Raw genomic sequence first — 23,069 nt, 5'->3', positions numbered from 1 at the left:
TTAAAATATTCAAATGTGCAATATTAACTTATACGATAAATATTTGAACCTAAAGAACTACAATTTGTTAGATCAACATAATGAGGTTTCAAACAAACAAAGCTCTTTATTTACCTACATTGAAAATAAATTTGAAAATGAATTTTAAAGAATAGGATTCATTTAACCGATCAACTTCACTGAATTAAACAATACTTAGCAGTCCTCTAAGTCGTATCGTGCCGTTACGACACCGGAACACATGGCTAACATCGCAACCATAACATTTTGTCACGGAAAGTCTCAGATAAATAGAAACACTACAGCATTTTATGGTGATCTATGTGATGAGATAAAATGTTACAGATTCATAGCCGTATGTCACGGGTTTTATATTGGGGTTCGCGACATTCTATGACTCAGTGGGGTGGCAGAAATTGACCGGAAACGTGTGTGACACGTGTGTGTGTGTCTTTATTGTTCAAAGTAAAAATATACTTATAAACAAATTGCTAACTTAATGATAAAGAATTATCTCTCAGGGAAATATAAAGATAATTTGTTAACGCTTTAAATTACAGCAGAAAGTAACGCAAATCTATCTTTGGATATAACAACTATGACTGTAATTTTCCCACCTGTTATTTGACAGAAAAAAATTGCGTCCTATTTCTTTCTGAATATAATGTAAATAAATTGATTGAGAAAATGGGAGATCGCAATATATATTACCAGTTTATAACATTATTTATTTCATATTTACTAATCTGAGTCTGCTTTTTATTTATTTACCAGTAAAATATCAAAAAATTTTGATAAACAGATGAAATATTGTCAAACTATACGTTTATTCAAATGTGAAACGAGACATTTTTGTCTCATGTTTGAAACACGTTTCCGTAAATATATGGGTAAGTTATTTTACAACACGTAAGACCTTTCCAAAAAATATAAGTACAAAAATAAATTTTTAAAATAAAAATTTAAAATAATATAAATATATTTTTATATACAACTGAATTAATATGTTTATCTTTTGATAACCTAACAGAGGTTTACACATACATACACTGATTAATTTACTAGCTGCGTGCCGCGGCGCTGTTCTCATGGTAATATTTGGACAAAAATTACCCTCGTGTTATTCCAGGTTATATTCTTGTGCCAAATTTCACCAAAATCCTTCCAGTAAATTCAACGATTAATTAAAACGCGCTCACATTTTCACATCAAAATTTTCGCATGTATGAAATTAATACGATCATATTGTCATTCATGTATTGTCACAATTTCTGAATATAGGACATACACGATGTAAGTAAGTATAAATAAAAACTAGTTAGTGCAGTATATAATTTAAAGTAATCAAAGAATATATATTGTAATACTCGTTTTGATTAATTAAATACATATAAACAAACATGGTTGAAATTATGGAAAATGTAAAATATATATCGAGCTATGATTTTACCCTGGATACGTAGTTATGATACATATTGCGTATGGTATAGCATAGGCAATTCACAGTCAAGACTCACGTGTATTTGTAAAAATACCATACCCACACATCTATAGTCAATTCAACAATGCATGACACGATTAGTTAACTATTAGCTGATCGTTTCAACGACTACAGAACAAGACTCGATATAAAAGAAAAAAGACAGAAATTCGATAGACATGATAAGAAATGAAGTTAGTAATCAAGCTTGAAAGTAAGCAAAAAAAAAAAACATTTGATGTGTATTCGGGATCGCATCGGAGAACGACCAATTAATAGTTCCTAATAGTGACACAGCGCGCCGCCACTGAGCCACATTTCAAAATGCAGTTACCTATTTTGCCGCAGAGTTGGTAAGTTTGCTCACGACCCGCGTTAGGGCTCGGTTCTCAGCTCTCAGCCTTTCGTTCTCGGCTTTTAACTTTTGCAATTGCTACAAAACGAACACGAACATTACTACAATAATATATTCGTGGCGTGTGTCAACGGCCGCCATTTTGTTTGAGTCCGGCATTGCATGTTCAAATGTCGTAGATATAAAATGTAATTGTGTGCGAGTAAACTGTGTCAGCGAATGTGTGTTTATTGTGAAACAATGGATACCTTTAACTCCTCTTCCATTTCTGATAGTTTCCTCTCCATGGCTCGCTTTTCTCGCTTCTCAATTTCAGATAATGAATTTTGATTCTGAAAAAGGACAGAGACACGACATTATACCTATTGTTACTTTTATTTTCATATATACACATCCAACATAACATCGTTATCGGTTAGACGGAGCCAAGAGTCTACAAGGCTACGTTTAGCTTACTGATGGAATTGAGAATCTGCATTTTATAATAACATATTGTCCGATTTCACACCTACAAATTAAGTCGTGGACCAGGTGATTAATTGTACCATTATTAATAATGCCCGGGCACTTCTAACATGGACAAGCCATATAATTGATGGAAATTACCTGGACATTATGAACATTGTATTGTGGCTGTTAGGCAATTCGTTTCAAGGATTTTAAAAGTTTAGGAACAAGACTGTAGTGGTGCGACAAGACTACGTGGAGTCGGTTTTACAGCAATTATTTCTATCACTAAGTTTTGTAGTTAATATATAATGACAAAACATTTATCAATTGCTCTGTTCCATAGTTTGCTCAATACATGACAATCACAAAAACAATGCCTAAATATATTAGCACATTGGCCTTGGGGCATTATTCAAGCATTTTTGATAACATATAACTTGGTCCATAACATATACATTATTTAACTATGAATATTGAATTGACATACATCAAGTACTTTCGCAAATAATGGCTACAAATATTCAGTCGCAGATTTGCAAAACATATTTATCAGGATGTCGCAACAGCTAAATGAAAATGAGCCCAGCCAAAACTAATGACTCTCCATGAACGGAGTACAGAAACATAACTATGAAGGTCGGTGTTGCGCGCGCCAATCTGTCCACCATTGGGGATAATTAGCACAAATGTGGGTGGATGTTTGTAAATGTAATAACATTTTGAACATTAGGAAACATGTTAGGGTGACCGAAATTTATTTCTCGTAATTTGTTACCTCTATATTTACTTATTTTACCCTAAAGGCTGAATTATTAATATGATTACTATATGGCAAGATTATAATCTTACACAAATTATGTTATAACGTCATTTGTTAGTGGCTTATAAATTACAGAGGAATAAGTTCTCGCCCTTCTTTCGCACATGCTCAAATACCATTTCAATATATATTTTTAATATAAAGTTACTATACTAAGTTCTGAAACTTAATATATATAATACTAATGACTGTTCTAGTTATGTACAAGGGAAGTAAAGTATGTTGTGTCTTGTCAGAACCCTAACATTACTTGACCGATTATTGTAATTTAACACCAGAATAACAGATACATAATAACACTTACGCATTGCCGTCAACAATTTCATTTACAATTCAATTAATTCGCTATGCAAGAAAATAATTTTATCTGGAAAATAGATATATATATTAAATTTTATCTAGTATAATTATATTAGATAAATTTTATCTGGAAAACAGATATAATTAAATATAAAATATTCCCGCTCTTAAATAAGAACTTTCTATGGATGTCACACGATGCCTCTTAGTTCTACTTTAAAAAAGTATATACATAAAATTGTTTTTGTTATTCATAAAAAAGATAAAGCATACTTTAAGCTAAAGTATGTTTTGTCTCGTTCTGTCAATGCCAAGCACGAACGCGATAAAACATACTTTAGCTATGGTGAAATATGCGCTTTCATTGAAAATCCTTATTCTTATACATTATAAAATCAAGTCCCCATATCGCATCTGTCAGTGATGGATTTTTGTACAGTTTTCACCAATAGAATTCCCCAGGAAGGTTTAGGTATATCATATCCCACGGGTTTACCCTCGCGAAGCCGTGATGGGTAGTTAGTCGAATATAATCAAATGAGACTGACCACTTGCGTGAGCCTTGTTATGGTCGCACGCGCATCGCGCAACTGTTGCTCGGAGGTCGCCAGTAGCTCCCTCAAGCGGCGGATCTCGACCATGGACGCCTCGTACAACGCCTTGTAGTCCTTGTCGCCGTCATCCGCCTTGTCGCCATCAGCCTGCGAGGTGCGCAGGCGCCGCACCTCGTTCGACGACGCCTCGTAAAGTGCCTTGTAGTCCCGTTCTTCGCCTTCTTCTGTGCGTTCGTTGCCAGACTGGAATAAAAATGTTACACGTTTATTATTATGCCCGGTTCGCATTCTAGAGGGCTTATTGTAATTTGCCATTCAGATTTAACTGTAGAGTCATTTCGCAATGAAACGCAGCTGACAATCACAATGCGGTGTGTTCATATTGAAGTACCAAAGCTACAAACTACTAGCATTCGGAACGACCAGTGCTAAGAAATATTTGCTCGCAATATTTTATATATAATTATTTTTTTCAGTAATATAACAATGAAAATACAAATAAAATACATGTTCACTATGCAAACGGAAACATTTATATAGATTGCGATCGAATGTTGATGAAAAAAATAAAATAGAAAAAAATCAGATTGACCAAACGAAATACTATTACTAAAAGATCGAGCTGATCGGTTCCCCCCGGCAGCACCCGTTCACGAGTTGACGCATGGGTCAGCCATCGCGAATTTAATAAGGAATACCTACAAACAGCTAAACACAGGGCATTTTAGAATTCAATAGCTGGACTCAGTTAATCAATTCTAAAATTATAGTGTTTGAGGGAGCCACGGGACGCCGTGGCTTCGCTCCCGTGGGAATATCGGAATAGAAAACACTATATCACTCGGGAATAATAATCGGGAATAAACTAATAAATAAGCTTTCTCTTTATGTAGTCTGGATTAATTATTTAAGAAGTATTCGTTAATGTCAACAAGCCTTACTTCTTTAAATTGATTTATTTATCTTTGAATTTGCATTAGTTTAACCTAGACTTAATGATTTCGGTCTCACCGGCCCTCAGCTACATATATCTTTAAACTCATCGATACAGAGATATCGTCGATAACATTTTTTTATTTATTTGATCGGCGTTGTTATCGAGAATATCCATATTAATATTGTCTATCTATACTATCACTATTGTCACGCTTTCACGGCTAAACCGATGGGCCGGTTTTATTAAAGTCTGGAATAGATATAGTTAATGACCCAATGTCAAACATAGGCACCGCGAGTGAGGGTACGACCAACACAAATTTACTAAACTAATTCTCATAGACAGAGCTAGCCATATTTTTGTAAATAAGAAACTAAATTCGTTGCATGTGTTACACCCACATAATGACAACTTTGTAGGTGTCATTACATTACTCTTAAATATGAAGAAGACACATTGAATGAACTACGTACAACGAGTACTTCCAGGACAGCTTATTTCGATTTTTATTAGATATACATTTATTCTTTATTAGTATACTAGCGGCCTGCCCCGGCATCGCTCGGGTAAAACCATAACAAAAAACCTTCATCACTCCTGAAGGTTTATCGCTCGGGTAAAACCATAACAAAAAACCTTCATCACTTCTGAAGGTTTTGTCTATTCCAGTATCTAATTTTATCAAAGCCGTTTTTGAGTTTATTCATTATACAATCAAAACTACAAATCTTTTCAATTTATAATATTAGTATGGTGGATGATAAAATAAAGTTAGATGGTAAAATGGGTAGTACCTTTAATTCTTCTTTTCTTTGGCTTATATCTCGCGACAATACGTGTCTTCACTATCGTATCGTCTGTAAACTTAACTTATTTGAAAGTTATGTAAACCGATAATAATTAACGTCGTACCAATAAATAATTATTTCCATACTAGTCGTCAAAAGTGTAATTTTGATCGCATATATATTTAGAATAATATACATGAGTGTCTAGTTTAATTATGATGGATAAAACCGCAAAATCTCATTAATGTACACACATACAATAGACAATGTGAAAGCCGCTCCCGCGTTTTTATTAATACAGAAACTGTGAGTATAGTTTTCATTCGCGTATATATTATGTAAGTATGTAAGTATAAAGCTAAAAATTTCATAGAAAAAAATATCATAAATCTATATTGGAAACATACACAATATCCATCTGACGCTAACGAGCTGAGACTGAGGGTCCGCGAGTTGAGCCCTCCCAACGTATCTAAGGCGTTAAGGGATCGAGACTTCTCCTTATCCAGTTTTTTCGCCCTGTTCTTCCTCTCCGGGCGCACGGGCGGCGGTCCCTCGGGCGGCTCCGGGGCCTTGGCCGGCGGTACCGGCTTCGGCTTGAAGTTCTTCTGACTCGCCAACAACTTCTTGTCCAATTTTTTCAGCACTGGCGTCATCAAGTTCAACGACCCCAGTGTCGCACCACTCAAGTACACCCCCCCATAACCAGAACTCGTACCCCCATAAATCCCTAAATTGGACGACGCACGCCCGAAACCTGCGCTGTACGGATTGTAGTTCCTGTACGTACTAGGACTGTGACTATAGTTGGAGTAGTTGTTCGAGTACGGACTGCTGTACTGACTGCTAAACATCGAACCGAGCATGCTGGGCGACGAGCCGTAGTGCGTCGTGATGCTCCGCGGACGCGAATTGTACCGATCTTGTTTTCGACTCATTTCGATTTTTATCACAGATAAGTTTGAGACGGACGTGCCGAGTGATCGCTACGCCACATGAAAACATACTGACGGTTTCACAAGTTTTAATTCGAGTGAAAATATTGTCGACTCCCACGCTGCGGCGCGAGCGAGACGCAATCGACGCACTTGAGGCGTCGGCCGAGATCGCGATATCCACAAGAGCACGTGAGCATTACCTGTAAATACTTCCACAGTCTGTAACATGCCGCACGCCGTTAGCTGGCTGGAGGACTGTCGAACACAGTTTACGTACGAGATATTATTACTGGCGATACCTCATCGATCAGTTAACAGTTTTCTTTAAAATTGGCAAGTGGACCGAAGGCCAGCGTTGATTCGTAAGCACGCCCAACTCGTACAGGTACGCACGCTAAATATAGGCTCGGTACTTACTACTTCGCGTTATAATAAACATAAATAAAACATGAAACGACCCAACGCTGCAGCAACCTCACAGCTCTGATTAACGGCATAATTGTTCTTGGAACATGGGAATGAATTTAGCGAATAAACTATGCATGCAGTATAACTGAAGCGCGCTTTTTGTCTTCCGGCTATAAATACATTCTATTTTCAAGTTTACGCGGCATCAGTTCTTAAAACTCTGACCCAGATACTGGTGTTTGGACAACACTAATGGACTGCTGGAATTCTGAACCGCGCTAACGATTGGTAACCGTTGGTTTCGTAAAGAAAGTGGATTACAAAATATTTTATTTCTGTACGAGCGTGGAGCATCCGGGAAACGATAGAGCGAGTCCCGTATATTATCAGACGGGCCGAGAAAGGTTCCGTGTTAAGGCAAGTTTTGCGTTAGTGACAAAACAACCATCGTTTTCCATGTTGGATTTGATCTAACGACTTCTGTGCCCTAATAATCATGGAACTGCCACATAGCAGGTGATCTATGTAGGTAAATCAGATTTTTTTTCTGTACCAATTGACCTAGGCATTGTTGACGCTGTGAGGCGTGTAACCGGGAAGGACTTAGTGTGAGTTATGATAAGATTGTTTTGGGATAGAAGAAACACTAGATTGTTTGCCGCCAGGCGACGTGTTTCGATCCCATAAAAAACAAACTAATATATGACTATTCACATAAACTCGCACTAACGCGTCATCTCTTCTAACTAATATAAATGCAAAAGTTTGTGAGTGACGATGGTAAAGTAGTATTCCAAAATCCCTACGGGAGTGAAACCTCGGCGCGCAGCTAGTGTATTACATTTCCGTGGGGGCTACGTCGGGTGATGACGTCACAGCCATGTGTGCAGCTCGCGAGTCGTCATCGACGGACTACGCTAAAAATAATAAGGTTTAATACACACATCAAATTTCATAGCGGACTCTTCCGTCGTAAAGCTGTGTTAGTGTGTTCTATCGAACCCTATAGGTAGAATATACATATATTTTCACCAACGCACTGCTGCAGGATACAACAAGTTAACCAATAAAACGTAGCTTATTCAATTTAAGGATCAAATAAGCAATGTGTAGACACAAAACAGGACATGTCAAAGTACCACATTGCTTTTCAGCAATTACGTCCGTTAAACGTCTGTTTTAATAGTGTCAAATTAGATCATTGGCATGGGCCATAAAGCTACTTGGCAAGAGATATCCTACTAATATTACTACAATTTATAAATGTAAAAGTTTATGAGGTTAATGCTCAGAGGTTAATCACACTAATAATTTCTTCTTTATTAAGTGTCAGATTTTGTTGAAGTCGCCTACAGGCATCTGACATGAATGTTTGTATAGCAAATACCCGTATAGGTGTATGGGTGTATATACACTCGCGCTTCTTTTGCCCTTTGTGCTTGTAACTATGTATTTTCCTGCAGATGCAGTTCCCTTCATGGGATAAGTCAAGAGTTTCTAGTTATGTTTCTTGTGCTCTTGTATTATATCAAACAAACACTAGTCCTGAAGCAAGTTGTGATCTATAAAAACTACTATACATGAATTGTTGTATACTATACAAACTAAATGGAACGGGTAAGATTTGAAGCTGGACCCTTTCAATAGAGACGAATCTTTACTGGACTACCACCGATTCACTGATTTATATTAATAAATACTCATGTAATCAATGCGAAAGCTAGGGGGGTCTTTTGAATGGTTTACACCTCATTCAGTCATAATCTACTGGATCTTTCAGTGAAATTAGATTGGAAGAATTTGGGACACGATCATAACTATACTACGTTATGCCGAAGTCATAACACGTATTAATATTGTAACTACAAACGACAATCAATATTTTATAAGACTTAATTTTAACTTTCTTTTTTTTTCATTTTATATGCACAATCTTCACAATCACTCAGCCCATTAGGGAAATTCGCATTAAAATCTGTTATAGTGTATATTTCTAAAAGATTCGAATTTTATTTGCATTATTAGAAGTCCCTGGAGAACGTATGTGGAACAAAGATAATTTACCTATTCGAAGCTGGCTTGTATATGTAATATATATGCATTGACTACAATATACTATTTAATAACTGATACTTTAATTACCCTATAAATATTGCAAACAAACCGAAATAAATTAAGACAATAAAGTTTCGAATTGACGACCACAAAAAATATGATACGAAACAGTTCCTCTCGATTTATATGACTGACAGAGAAACGCTGGACTGAAGCCAATATCGTCAGTGCGACCGATATTTATTGTTACAAGAGAGGTATTGACGAAGATGTAGGTGATATTATTCATTTACGAAATCTGATTCAATGTAATTCACTCAATTTCTGTCTCGTCTATCGCAGTTTGACATATTCGAAATACCTACGTCAATTCATTATTTATATAGCATGATTTTGCCCAGCCAGCATTTCATTCGACGCTAGATAAGACCGCTAGCACTTGGTAACGCAGAATAATATATAATAACCCTACCCTATAATATAGTATAGTATATAATATAGTAAGTAACGATATCAACCAATCAGCTAGGTAAATATTTTTTTTACAAATGTAGATTGTAGATATCCTTAATCCTACATATTATAAAATAAAATTTTCTACCGCGTCTGTCTGTTCGCGATAATCTCAGAATCTAGTGCACGGATTTTCATGCGGTTTTCACCAATAGATAAAGTGATTCCGGGGAAGTTTTAGGGGTATAAATTATTATATTTTTATCCGAGCGACGCCGGGACGGGCCGCTAGTCATGAATAAAGCTTGAGCGATATATTAATTAATATCGATTTTTTTTAAACATTTGATCTTATCAAAATGTAGTTACTTTGTTACTTTTATAATAAAATGTAAATACGTAAATATTTTTGATGGAATAAATAACTACGTATGCCCAGAGAAGGGTTTACGCCGGAAAAAAATTTTACACGCGTAAACTCATCTCTGCATGAATAATGATTTCCCTGAGAAGATTTTTTAAATATAAACACACAGTTCATCTGATTTGGCAACAAAGCTATTTTACCCAGAAAATATGAAACAGAGACGTAAAGGGGTTGCCAAGTCGTTAAGTAAAGCCAAAACTATATCACTTTCACAATACTGATAGATAGAATAAAACTTATAGATATTTTTATATTTCGCAATTTAGGCTGTAGTTTAATTGTATGCGCCAAGTGTGTTATCAGGTCGAAAAAATTAAGTCGTTACATTGTGAAAAATGTCGTATTATGACACCCGTGCATTGACACCATCGGCTTCATTATCACCTACAAAATCCCGCTACGTAAGTACCATTTACAAGTCCAGCATTTACACGCTTGGAGCATATTATGAAGCGGTGGTGGTGTGTGGTTAAGGCCTGTAATACCAAGTTCCAATCCAACGCTCGTGCTACGTGAGTTTGTATACCAATCTGACTCGTGTACAGGAGTTGTCATCGACCATCGTTTGCTTCCGTTGAAAGAAAAACATCGTGAGGAAACCTAAAATGGAGGAGGCAATGGCACACCAGTCCATTAATAGTGCCAAGAAAGTCGTTAAGTATGTGTATTTAATTCCCACGACACATTGACGACGATCATAAGCCATGGGAAATACTACTATGGAAAAGAAGATCATATTACGTGTGCTTATGTTGGGACGAGTATTATATTTCATATATGTTATTATAAATCCAATGATAGATGGAGATTAGGCGAACTTGAAATTGGAAATATGTACCAGAGAAACATACGGTAAATTGAAGATAAATTTACGCAGAATTTCGAATGAATCCTGGAAAATGAACAGTACTTTTCCTTGAGGAAACTAGTGCCAAGACGGCATCCCTTTGCCGACCTTGTGATGTCAAGCTCATTGCGGTACACAAATAACTCGTGTCAAGCATTGAATCATGCGCATATGACAATTATTGCTTTCTCTCGGTCATAAGTCCTATGCAGGTGAATATTAGTTATGATGTAGCCGACATCAGTGAATTCGCGGGTGGTCGAAATATTTTTAACTATATTTACCATGAGACCACATTGACCAAATCATTCTTTCAATTCAAACATCAATCAGGTTTATGAGAAACAATTTGGCTTTCGGAAAACAAGTTACTTGACCGACGATTCGCGGTGAACTGAATACTAAGCTGTGTTAAATGAAATGTGCCAAAAATTAAAAACTTATAAAAGAAATGTGCTATTTTGTATTATACAAAACTAAGTGAAAATAATTATATTCCGCCGATTAAAATACTATATTTGTTGGTACTAAGTAGGTACTTTACTTTGTAGGTATACAAAGTAATATATCCCAACATTTTACGATTCGCCTATACACATTTTGCAAGCTAAATGAGACGACACAAGAGACCTTGCGGTTTAAATTTATACTGTACTAATAAAATAGAAATCTAATTGTAGGATACTACGAAAGTGGATCTTACATACTCGTAAATTCATACTAATATACAAATTTACGATCACCACTATTGATATCAATAAATTCACACAATTTATCTCCTTGGTTTCCGCCTCGGATAATGACAATAAAAGTTCGTTTGACAACATATTCAATATCATGATTAGATATGTCCGGCCTTTCGGCCAATCACAAGCAAAGGAAAATAAATAATAATAAAAAATGGCGTTTTATTTACAAAAAAACTAAACTAATAAGAGTTAATTTACTAATAAAGACAAATTCGCCAATTATTTTAATTTAGTATCCCAATGTTCAATATTTTGGCAAACCTCATGTCAAAATAGAAGACGTCACATTAGTTCATTGTCCAAAAATACAAAGCCATTAATAATGTGAGTTCAGGAGAGAAATATATTATTTTTTATTCAATGACGCCATGCTCCCGCCGATAAACTCAAAAATTTTGACAACAGTTCCGAGTTTATGATGTCATCTACATAACGCATCCGACCAATTTATCACATTAACTCTCTGATACTATCTCGCATAAATAAAATCGGGCAAAGCCGCGGCTAAATTAAGTTATGTTATAAATAATATATTTTAAATATATTATAAATATTTATATAAAAATCGATTTACTAAAAGCTATGTTATATTTTTTTTTAACTTTATTATTCGTTACACGTTTTTCATTTAAAATAAAAAATGTTTCCAAGGCGATATCGCGTTAAAAGTGTAAAACTTTTATAAAAACACTTTAGACTTCATAGCACTAACGTACTACTTCCTGAGTCGCACAGTTTATTCGATACCTACGCAAAAAGAGTGTTCTATTATGTGACAATGATAGATTATAGTTTCTTCACAGCTACTGTATAATTCGTTTCTGTCGTAATCAAGCTAATTATAAACTAACGGAACTATTATAAAACTGTTTTCAGTTTGTTTCATTTCACTTGAAAACTAACAATACTGATAGCTAACAATAATTAATATTTTGACTCATTTTATATCTGCAATCAAAAAGCAAACGTTAAACGAACGTGAAACGAAGTTTTTACAAGCTTTTACTTCGTTTCACCTATTTTCAATAGTGCAAGTAAAATTTTATCTACTTCCTCTTGTCCTACAGAGTTGAAATTTTCCAGGTCGCGTAAGTTTTCATGACAATGCGTTATTATGATTATCATAACCTGTCGCTGCTCACAGGATCCCAAGGAAAGATCTCAACTGAATGGACATGAGTTTAGTTAAGCATCGAAGACAACATCATCAAGATCTCTCTGAAGAAAGCTTATGACAAATTTATTTTTAATAATTTCTCAGAAAGGGAAGGCCTTTGCCCAGCAGTGGGACACTTAAACAGGCTATTTTAAAAAATATCAGATAATGCATGCGGCGAAACGGATGCCGCACAGTGAACAGACTTATTTCGACTTATAACTCACGAGAAACAAAGGGGTAACGAGCTGGTGTGAACGACCAGCATTATTTATAGAGGTAATCCACATTTGTTTAATTTATACGGCAAAATCTAATTGTCAGAGTCAAAGTGTCTGAAAGGTAAGGCGTGATAAACAGCTTTCCGATTGAAATAAAGTTTCAGGGAGTTTTGGACAAATGACCCCTTCAACATGTACTTGGTACCGACTTCCATTTAAACAATATATACTACCTAACCTACAGAAGCACATGGATTTCTTCGTTATTTAATGATTTTTAGTGTTTTGGAAGTCAGTAAAAGTTTTTTGAAAAGCAAAATATTGTTTATTTTGTTTTAGCACGTTAGGACACAACGCAAGGCGATCTAATTTTTGGGTAGAAACTCTCTGAATGTTTATCAAAATTGTAACGTGTAAAGCTACGAATACATCCGCAATATATAACCCTAACTCACGCATTGCCACTGACTCGAGTGAAATAGCACATAATCGATCTCACTCGTGATAATTGTAATGAAAAGGAAAGAACTATATGTTCCCTAGTGTATCTGTGGCTTAATTTGTTATGTTATAAATAAGTATGTTTTCGAACAGTGTCGTGGTAAGTTATAAACGAGACACACCTGTAAAGGTTTATTATATATATTGTTTACAACGTGCCACCGTGAAATTATTTTGATATCATTAAACCGTAGAGGCATCCGAGCAATAGACGTTTTTAATGCTTCAGAAACGCCACTAATTGGCTGGGTCATGGTAACATGCTAAGTTATTCAATAAGACTGAAATACCTGACAATTAAATATTATCGAAACTCACTACACTTAACACTTCCAAATATACAGAATATACTTAAAAGTACAAGTAAAGGCGGGTCCGCTGAGCCATGTTTTGAACAGAAAAGTGTTCAAAAATATAATTTTATCGTTGTAATTTATGTTTTTGAACAAATGTTCTGTTCGAAACATGGCGCAGCGGACCCGGCTTAATACAATCGTATATTAAATCATCGTATGAATGTACAAAATGGGTGAGAGTTATGGTTCCAGGCATTTCCGATAGCGATTCGACTTTCTTCGACGAAGAGATCGTTATAAATTGAAACATTAACAATCTACTTCAAATATTAACTTTCTCCACTATTCGATTTAAAGCCGTGTATGTCTTATATAGCGCACAAACAAGGGTGTCTATATATTTACCACGTGACACATCATCACCCACACACACGCGCCGAGACGACACCCAATGCCAAATAAATCTGTTATTTAGGAGATTATTTCGTATTATGAGCGTTGGAATGATATATGGAGTAATGGAGTTGTATAAATACATCGACCTTGCGTTTAGGTTTAAGGTTTGTTAAAGAAGGACATGCGTTTGCGAAGTTCATGATTGTCGTAAGAAATTGATTTGATTACTAATCTATCATTTAATATATAGTATGTTCCTGCAAGGCGAATTTGTAAAATCTTGACGGACTTATTTTTTATATTCATTTAATATTAGTCATATAGAACTTAAGTAATTATACTTTGATTATAGTAGTCTTGTGGTTAAAACATCGAGATTTTAGTATTAAAGCACATTGAGATGTAGTCTTAATGCTACTATAATAATGTTATATAGTTACTAGTCTTATTAAATAAAATAGATTTTGATTTGACGTTTTACTCAAAATTCTATATTCTGCAGCCGTGTTTATTGCGATTCCACCCATCCGGCGGTTTTCACCAATAGATACTGTGATTTCTAAGGAAGGTTTAGTTGCAGAATTGAATAAAATAAAAAGGAAAGGCTAAAAAGAATGTAACCGGCACGTGTTTGCATGTGGTCATGAATGTTATAGCCTTAAACCTAAAAAAATATATAATCATGGCAAACTTCCGCCTTAGGCTCCCCCTGTAAATATCTCTGGATACGCCCATGACCGTGGTCGCCGCCAAATGGTCCATTGAGTATTGCAATTGATATATTATCATGTCACTCACCTGGAGAGATTCTGAGTCACCATCGCCCTCGCCGCCCCCGCCGCGGTCGTTCACGATGTCCTAAAATGGAAGACACTCATTAAAATTTACCATAGTAAACATTTAGCAACAGTGTGTTTACAAACTAAAACAAGATAAACGGATAAGAACGATGATGCAAAGGCACTTGATGTGGACGTGACGGATTAAATAAAACTTTCCCATAGAATCTAGACACAATAGTGTCTAGATTCAACCACTAATACTTACTTCTACTACAATTAAGCGAGTGTTCAAATCTAATTGAAGACCTAAAAGATCAACAATAGTTTATAAACATGGAAAGATAATCTGAAAGCATTCATTTCAATTAGGAGAAGATTACTTAACAAAAATAGCTACTGTGTGTATGTCGTTTTGTTATATTATGTTGCCCAAAACAAAAATCCATGTGCTATAAATATTTGCATGTTTAATACTTTTAACTGGCTTGATTGAAATTAAGGTAATTCCTTTAGAGACAGAGCTTAAACTCTCTGTTGTTGTGTCTGTCTCACCGCTTCTTAGCAACAAGAAATTGGTAGAAGGTTCGAAACACAAAAATGATAAAACAAGTAAAAGCTTAAAATTCGTTAACTCATTGACAGAGATGAGCAGTGGGCCATTTTTTGATTTAGTACACAGTGATAATATTCAACATTTTACCATCTACAAGGAAAATATCGATAGTAACGATTCCATAGGTACACAAGTTATTTCTGTGCACGCAATGTAACTAGCCAGGGCAGGCGGCCGCGCACCATTCTCGTAAACTACAAATATCAATCGACTTCATGTGCCATAGTAGAGCGGAGCACGAAACTGGAACGTGGTTAATAATAGAATCATGTTCACAATGTCGTTTCAAGAAATTTCTCTAATTTTTGTTACCCAATATATATTCTTACTATTACTAAGGGAGCAAACCATGCGGACCATCTAATGGGAGCAGAATGCATTTATTGACGCTGCTGCAATAGGGGTGACACACGCGCGTTGGCCCTAAATGAATCATATCGCGCCCTTTTTGAAGAACTTCATATTGTAACCTTTAGGAAAAATCATGGCCATCACCTCATTCTATAAACTCAAAGTACGTGGAGGCTGTTCTTCTTGAAAGCATTGTACACGATATTGACGTATATATAGTTAATATTTGGACATAATTGAGGTTACACATATACATTAAACAATAACTCAATTCATGCGACATTTTTTGCAAAATGTATATTCTCGCTCTGTCTCCCAAGGCTGATGTGGCACCCGAATTCCGGGGCTACGTAAAAAATAAACAATTAGATTTTCAAGACTTGTACACTACGTGGCAAAAGCATGGTTATATAGTTCGATTCAAACATGACGGCGACACGACCAAATTATTTTTTTCAGGCCGGTGCGTTCTAGCGTACAGAGCCACCACGTTTTTTGGTTCAAAGTGTTAACTTATGCGCTGGACTGATCAGATGAAATTAACGGTGGGGAAATTGAATGTCAAAGTGCGCCATACATTCTAAAAACAAGGAGCGATGGCGAGAGAAAGTTAAGACATCGTAGTACTTACGTCCATGTCCACATGGCCGACGCCGGTGGAGCGCCGCTTCGGCCGCCGCCGGCGCTGGATGACGTTGAGCGCGGCCTGTGTGCTCGCCGGCGACGGATTACTCGAGCTCTTACTCTCAATACTGCTTTCTCGCTCTTTTTCCTCCTCACCTAAAAACGGGATAAATATGAAAACCAAAAATAAAGCAAATCAAAGACGACGGGCGTACCTAAGTGAGATTAAGAGAGAAGATTTCCGTACAAATTCCCGGCCTATTATATTAACTAAACAGGTACATAATTATAATATATAGTTGGCTATTAAGAAGATTTATATTTACACTGTTACTAAATAAATAATTTATTTCCAGCAATAATATTTATAAATCAGACATAAAATGTCTATATGTTACTCTACCTTTCTCCTTCTCTTCCTTGGCTGGTGTGGAGGTGGTATTGACCGTGGAGGCAGCAGGGGGGCGCCGAAGTGGCAACGTGACCGTCGCCTCGGCTGCCGTCGTGATCGTCGACGACACCGTCGTGACCGTTGTCGACGCCGGCGATGTTGTGGCGGATCCAGGGCGGGGCGACGACCGACCCGCATCCTCCAATTCAAACTGCACAGATTATGTCATTTATTGAAACATTCATTTTAAGATCTGGCGTTTACAGGCTGTTTTATTACCACATTGAGTGCGTTTTACTTCAATCTAGCCTGATGAAAAGCAACGGTGCTACACACAAGTTCAAAAGTGCCTATTCACTGTTACCTTGAACATTGTAAGATTCGGGAAATATCGGTTGAGGACTATAGTTTAAAGGTGCATGAATCATATCATTTATTGAAGAGTTTTTTTTTGAGACCAGTCTCCTGGCGATTATAGCATAAAGTTCTAGGTCACATTGGAACAGTATTATAATTTGAGACCTTCGTATGTGTCCGAGAAAAAAGAAAATTGATTTTGACTAAACTAGAAATGTTACGAGCATCCTTCAGGAGCACGAAGGACGGGATCATAAAAAGTGATCAAATTGTATCAAAGTTATATGATAATAAATCTTGAGATGAAAGCTTGAGAACCAATTACTAACTATTTTATTCTTTCGCAGAAAATAATACACTTCAAACCGTAGTCCACGATATTATCCTACATATTTTAAAGGTATTTTCAGGACCTTCTTAATGGTGAAGGTCCTGAAAATAAGAAAATAAATCATGGACTCCGGTCTACTCTTGGACTGCTACTAACTACTATGTACGTACTTATTATTAATATTGATATATTTTCTGTGATTGAATGTTAAATCATCCTTTTTACTTTATGTTCTTACTATGCACGTAAAAGAAGATCATTTACACACAAGGTTAGTACGTTAAAACATAAACTACGAATAAAACAAACTACAACAAACAAAGAAGGCATGAGCTGAATAACAAAAGCTGGTCGCTAATATTATAAATGTGAAATTATTTCACGGCCTTTCCGATTTTGATGAAATTTGGACATAAGCTGTTTTAATGCTTATTTTCAGAACGGAAATTAGGCAACAGTAAGACATTTTATTAAAGTTAAAGCCCAGTTACAATTTTAACAGATTGACGATTTGTCTTAACCGCATTCCGTCTGTTTCAGTGTTCTATTGTAAAAAATTAGCAAAATTGGCAACACAGCTTTAGATAATTCACCATATATAAAAAAACGACGTTACTGAGAAGGATACATTAATGCTCAGAAAATAGTGCAACAACATACAGTTAAACAAAATAAATGTAAGCTAAATTCAACGTCTCTTATATTACAGAGCGCGAAATGCGGATTCGCATTTTCACTTCTCACCATCGAATCGATTCGAAGTGTGACGCCGCGTACCAATCACATTACAGTGTGGTTGTCGTTGCGTCACAATGGCGCAATGTGATTGGTTCGCTGTGTCTCATTTCGAATCGATTCGATGGTGAGATGTGAAATGCTAACCCGCACTTTGCCCACAGTTATTTTTTTTTTAACTTAATATCTCGAAATAAAATCTTTCGAATATGAAAGCTTGTACAATGGCTAGAGAAATAGGACTGTCAGAATTACTCTGTAAGATTTATAATTTTTTACATTTTGTACAGTTCTTTCCATGTTTTTTTTTTTATTTTTTCCTGGAACGTTCTCGAACCATTGCGAACAAACGAATATAAGTCGAAGGTAAGAATAACGTGTGCGTGCAACATCTAATCACACTATATGCAGTGAAAATGGTGATTACTACACAAAGTTCGGGGGTGGTAAAGAGCGCATATAATTTGGATGATAAAAACACCTAAAGCTCGTGATCTGACACCGAAAGAGAGGAACTTGCATCGCCATATTGCCGTCAAACCATGCCGGGTGTGCTATGTGCGTTGCGTCGAACCGCGATTTAAAATTTAATATATATTGATAAAAAAAAACATTACAAATGTGGTAAGTAATGTTTCCACATTACATAAAGCGAACTCAATACAAATATGCATTGTATATGTTGAATATCGCGTGCGCCGCAACTTTTACGCACGTGCACGAACAATTATCACGTGACATATCACGCTGTCTCACTCTGTACCATGTGGATCATTACCTACGAGACCACATGGAGCTCACCACGCGTTTATTTTCATTCACCACGAGACCGCACAATTGTGTTTATTTAATACGGACAGCTAATAAATGAATGTATCCATAATAAACCTTTTTTTACATCTATTTCATAGTAGAATAGAAAAGTCAAACGTCGTGAAATATGACGTTTATCGTTTCTATGACTCTACATAATAAGAAAGTCACATGGTGTCACAAGTCACAGTCACATGGTGAATGTAAAATTATGAATGAAATAAACAGTGTGTGTAGTTCAGCCTCATGTGAACACTTAGTTGCCCTCCCATTTATCCGAATTTGAACCGGAAATTTGAACCATTTGAACAGCACGATTTTTCATTTGCTAAAGGGAGAGAGACAACATGATGTGTGACGTAAATCGTTTGTCCATATAACTCGCGTGAAGAAACGAAGTGAAAACATCGTGTGGTATCGACATTTCTACCATCAAATTATTATCGAACCTCCTCAACTAGATATCATTGACGCACTATATATATATTTACTATTACATATATTATTCTTATATATTAGGCAGTCCAATATATTTTCTTTGAACATTGTTGCTTCTAACTCAAATTGGATTGAGCGAGAAACCAGGGATTATGGGTCACGTCAAATGTACGCGAATTTAAGGTCAAAAAAGTTAAATCACTAGTGGAATCAGTCGTCCAAAACAAATGATGCAATAAGTATATTTAATTGTGTTACACCCATATTTAATATGAATACAGCAACAACATGTCAATGACAATCCGCACCACGAAAGATGAGACCTGACATATCTATAATTTGGCTGCGCAATCGACGATTTTACAATTTTGCTACTGCGCAAGCAAACCATAGACACGTCATGCCGCTTTCGGCGGATCAAAAATCAATCTCGGTTTTCAATTTGTTTCTTCGTTATCGCCAGTTACATGTCGTGCGTTTGTGAGAAAATACGCGATTGGCGGACCTTATTAGTGGGGTCGAGGCGCAGCCGCCACGAGGGCCGGCGCTCGCTGTTGGCCGCGATGGTAGCGGTTGCGGTTGCGGTCGCGCACGCCAACGCTAGCGTCACCGCCACGTCGCCGCCGCGCGCCTACAACGTCGGATGCCTTGTGACGCTAAAGGCCCGTGCACACCGCATTCCTGTGCAACTCTTTTGCTGCACGATTGTATGGAAATGTAACGCATGAGTTTAAACCCGCGTGTGCACTTGCATCGAAATTCCATTCAATTTTGCTATGCTCTTGATGCATACGCGTTCGGTGTGTAAGGGCCTTATATCTCACTTTCGCAAAACGTTATAAATGGGGGTTGTCTTAAATACGTAAATTACGCGAGAGTCAGGACTTGTGTCTGTGTATAGACACAGAGTAAACCATAGCTTACCTGTAGATACCATAGAGTAACCATAGGTTTACCTGCGCAGTTTGAAATTGGCCTGTAAATCGTTTATTTACAACGCAAACCACAAACACCCCAAGTCGCAACTCTAATGGCGAATATTTTACTTACAAAGGCGCTAATCAATTGTCGTTTAGTGTTAAAATTAAAGTATAGTTTTATACTAAATATAGTGCAGAAAACTGAACTGGACAACCCTCATTAAGTAGACGAAATGTTCTGATAAAGTCATCATCTCAGAATGGCATGCACATTTTGTTTTATCGTTTATCACGATTCTTTTTAGACAGAGTCCTATTAAATCAATGGAGACCGAATGTGTGTGACATTCTGCGAAAATGACTTTTTGGCGAATAAACATTTTGTGAAAGCGACACTTTGCGTCACAACGTCGAAAATTTTACTAATAGATAAATTTCATCATACTACCTAAAACATTTTTCGTCCAAAGGCGAATAGGGTAATTTAGTATAAGATAAGGCGAATAAGGTAATTTTTTATACGAAAACATATTCTTAATTACAAGTTATGAAAATAGGTTCGTGTAGATTTAAACCGGAGGATAATTTCTCAACCAATTTAGTTTGCTATCAATTTTTATTGAATTTCTCAATTAAAACCCATACTTTAGTGGTGCGTTCAATTTAATTGATACCGCATATAATCCTCCATATGAAGCATAGATAACGACGCAAAATATTCAAAATTTCCATTAGGTAACATTAACGCGCAACGTATTCTCTCTTTCTCACTCGCAATTTATACGAGTGAGAAGCAAGATATGCTATTTCACTTCGATTAATCGAACTAAGAGATTATCTTCTTGAGCCTAAAGTGTTATTCTTTATTTCGTCTCATTTTTTTTTTTCAATAACAAAGAGTCGCTGTTACATGCCTAAACCGACAATTTCTTTATAAAACGTGGCAGTTGTTGGTCATCAATATTACCTAGGGAATGGCTATATGAGCTAATAACACGAGCCGCACACAATGTGAACAATACGGTACAGTTAATAATTAATACAAACAGTCGATAGGTCAAACGACATGGACACAAAATTTCAAACTCAACGTATGTACAACTGAAGTTATGTGCACATGGACACGAGTTTTTTGGACCGATGGCTTTCTTGCTATGGCTGACATTTGAACGAAAAATTGCCATTACCCAAAATTACTTGAGTTCTTTACAGGCGCAAATTTAGATACAAAATTGTATATACTTTTTCAATGCCATTAGCGAATAAATATTAGTTTTAGTGACAATATAGTGAATATTAGACGCCCACCACCAATGTTAATATTATATTAACCCCGCGAAAATTTATATTAAGATTAATCAAACATTCTTAGTAGCTACCACTCGAAATACAGGGAAGGCTTCCTCGTCCTTGCATTAAAATCAATACTCAATTAATCAATTAAGGGCGAGTAATATATTATAATAGACAAGGTAGACGTAGTTCTAAATTATTTTGTATAAGATAAAACATCATCGGTAAATAAAAACCCTCATACTAACTGCGCAATGTTCACGCATTCGCGTCGGCAAACTGTTCGACGACAGTGTGGAGCCGGTATTAGATATATATTTAACAAAGCAGACACCTGTTCAGATTATCAGATAAAACATATAATCCAAACACAACTTGATAAATATTTTTATACTGGGATCCGATATCTTACAGGACGTTGTCTTTCATAGGCTAACACGTATCAGCTACCAAATTCAAGAACCCTTCAAAAGCACACTTACGGTTCCATTGTCGGGACTATTAGATACTAGTGTATCTTCCTTTTTCTGATTGGGGAGTGTGGGGCTTTCCGCGACGCCATTGCCGGCTTTTTTCTTCACCAACTGCTCGGCTGATTTAATTTCGTCCAGGGTGACTCCTTGTGTGGAGCGCCTGGTCTCCCGTACCCGTTTCGCGTGTGCTTTCCTCTGCGTTTCACTCTCCTCATCACGGACCGGGGGTACGAAAGACCTGAAATGTATCAAGATTGTTCATCTTTGCTTTGCTTTTAGATATATGTAAATTATTATAAACAAAAAGCAATCGTTTTAAAGATATGTGTACAACATAACCTAATTTAATTTGTAAAGTCATGCAATATTTTGTCATTATTGTGGGTACGTAACACAAAACCATGCATAGCAAATAAAATATTTAAATCAATAACAAGTACTTTGAACAAATAAAAATGTTAATTATTAAAAGTAAAATTGTACACAAAATGTTACAACTAGCGACAGGCTTACTTTTACTTTAACCGAAAAATCAAATAGAAAACTAGTTTTAAAGTAACTAGCTACATCATTATTTGTAGAATAATTATGGGAATTAATGACCAAACATACATTTGTCAACAAAAATACAAGTGGGTTGCAAAACTCGCAACAATGAGTAATGATCCAGCAAAAATGTCTCCAACTTTATAAAAATCGCAATGACAATACATATTATTAGTTTATTGCTGAAAATATCGTCGTTTTGGCGAACGATGGAGCCATGAGATTAAAAAAATAAAAAAGTAATACAATCAAGTATTATTTGTAACTTATT

The 23,069-nt window shown here is 36.1% G+C and overlaps 1 protein-coding gene across 15 annotated transcripts in view; it reads right to left on the bottom strand.

The window, feature by feature from the left end:
* Mbs (Myosin binding subunit) overlaps positions 1-23,069 on the bottom strand; it is a 50,775-nt gene that overhangs the window by 3,486 nt on the left and 24,220 nt on the right. For 11 of the 15 annotated variants that reach the window (XM_053768226.1, XM_053768227.1, XM_053768233.1 and 8 more), the window contains 8 exons: positions 22,262-22,490; positions 20,072-20,197; positions 16,905-17,103; positions 16,509-16,657; positions 14,930-14,989; positions 3,954-4,202; positions 2,084-2,167; positions 1,815-1,913 (listed from right to left, as the gene is read on the bottom strand). In XM_053768226.1, coding sequence (XP_053624201.1) covers positions 1,815-1,913; positions 2,084-2,167; positions 3,954-4,202; positions 14,930-14,989; positions 16,509-16,657; positions 16,905-17,103; positions 20,072-20,197; positions 22,262-22,490 — 1,195 coding nt within the window. The remainder of the gene's footprint in view (positions 1-1,814; positions 1,914-2,083; positions 2,168-3,953; positions 4,203-14,929; positions 14,990-16,508; positions 16,658-16,904; positions 17,104-20,071; positions 20,198-22,261; positions 22,491-23,069) is intronic. The other 4 variants (XM_053768228.2, XM_053768241.1, XM_053768232.1 and 1 more) reach the window with 2 other exon arrangements.

Source organism: Plodia interpunctella, chromosome Z (assembly GCF_027563975.2).
Source record: "Plodia interpunctella isolate USDA-ARS_2022_Savannah chromosome Z, ilPloInte3.2, whole genome shotgun sequence".
Taxonomy (NCBI): domain Eukaryota; kingdom Metazoa; phylum Arthropoda; class Insecta; order Lepidoptera; family Pyralidae; genus Plodia; species Plodia interpunctella.
The sequence above is the reverse complement of the archived record's forward strand: the minus strand, read 5'-3'. Positions and strand labels throughout refer to the sequence as shown.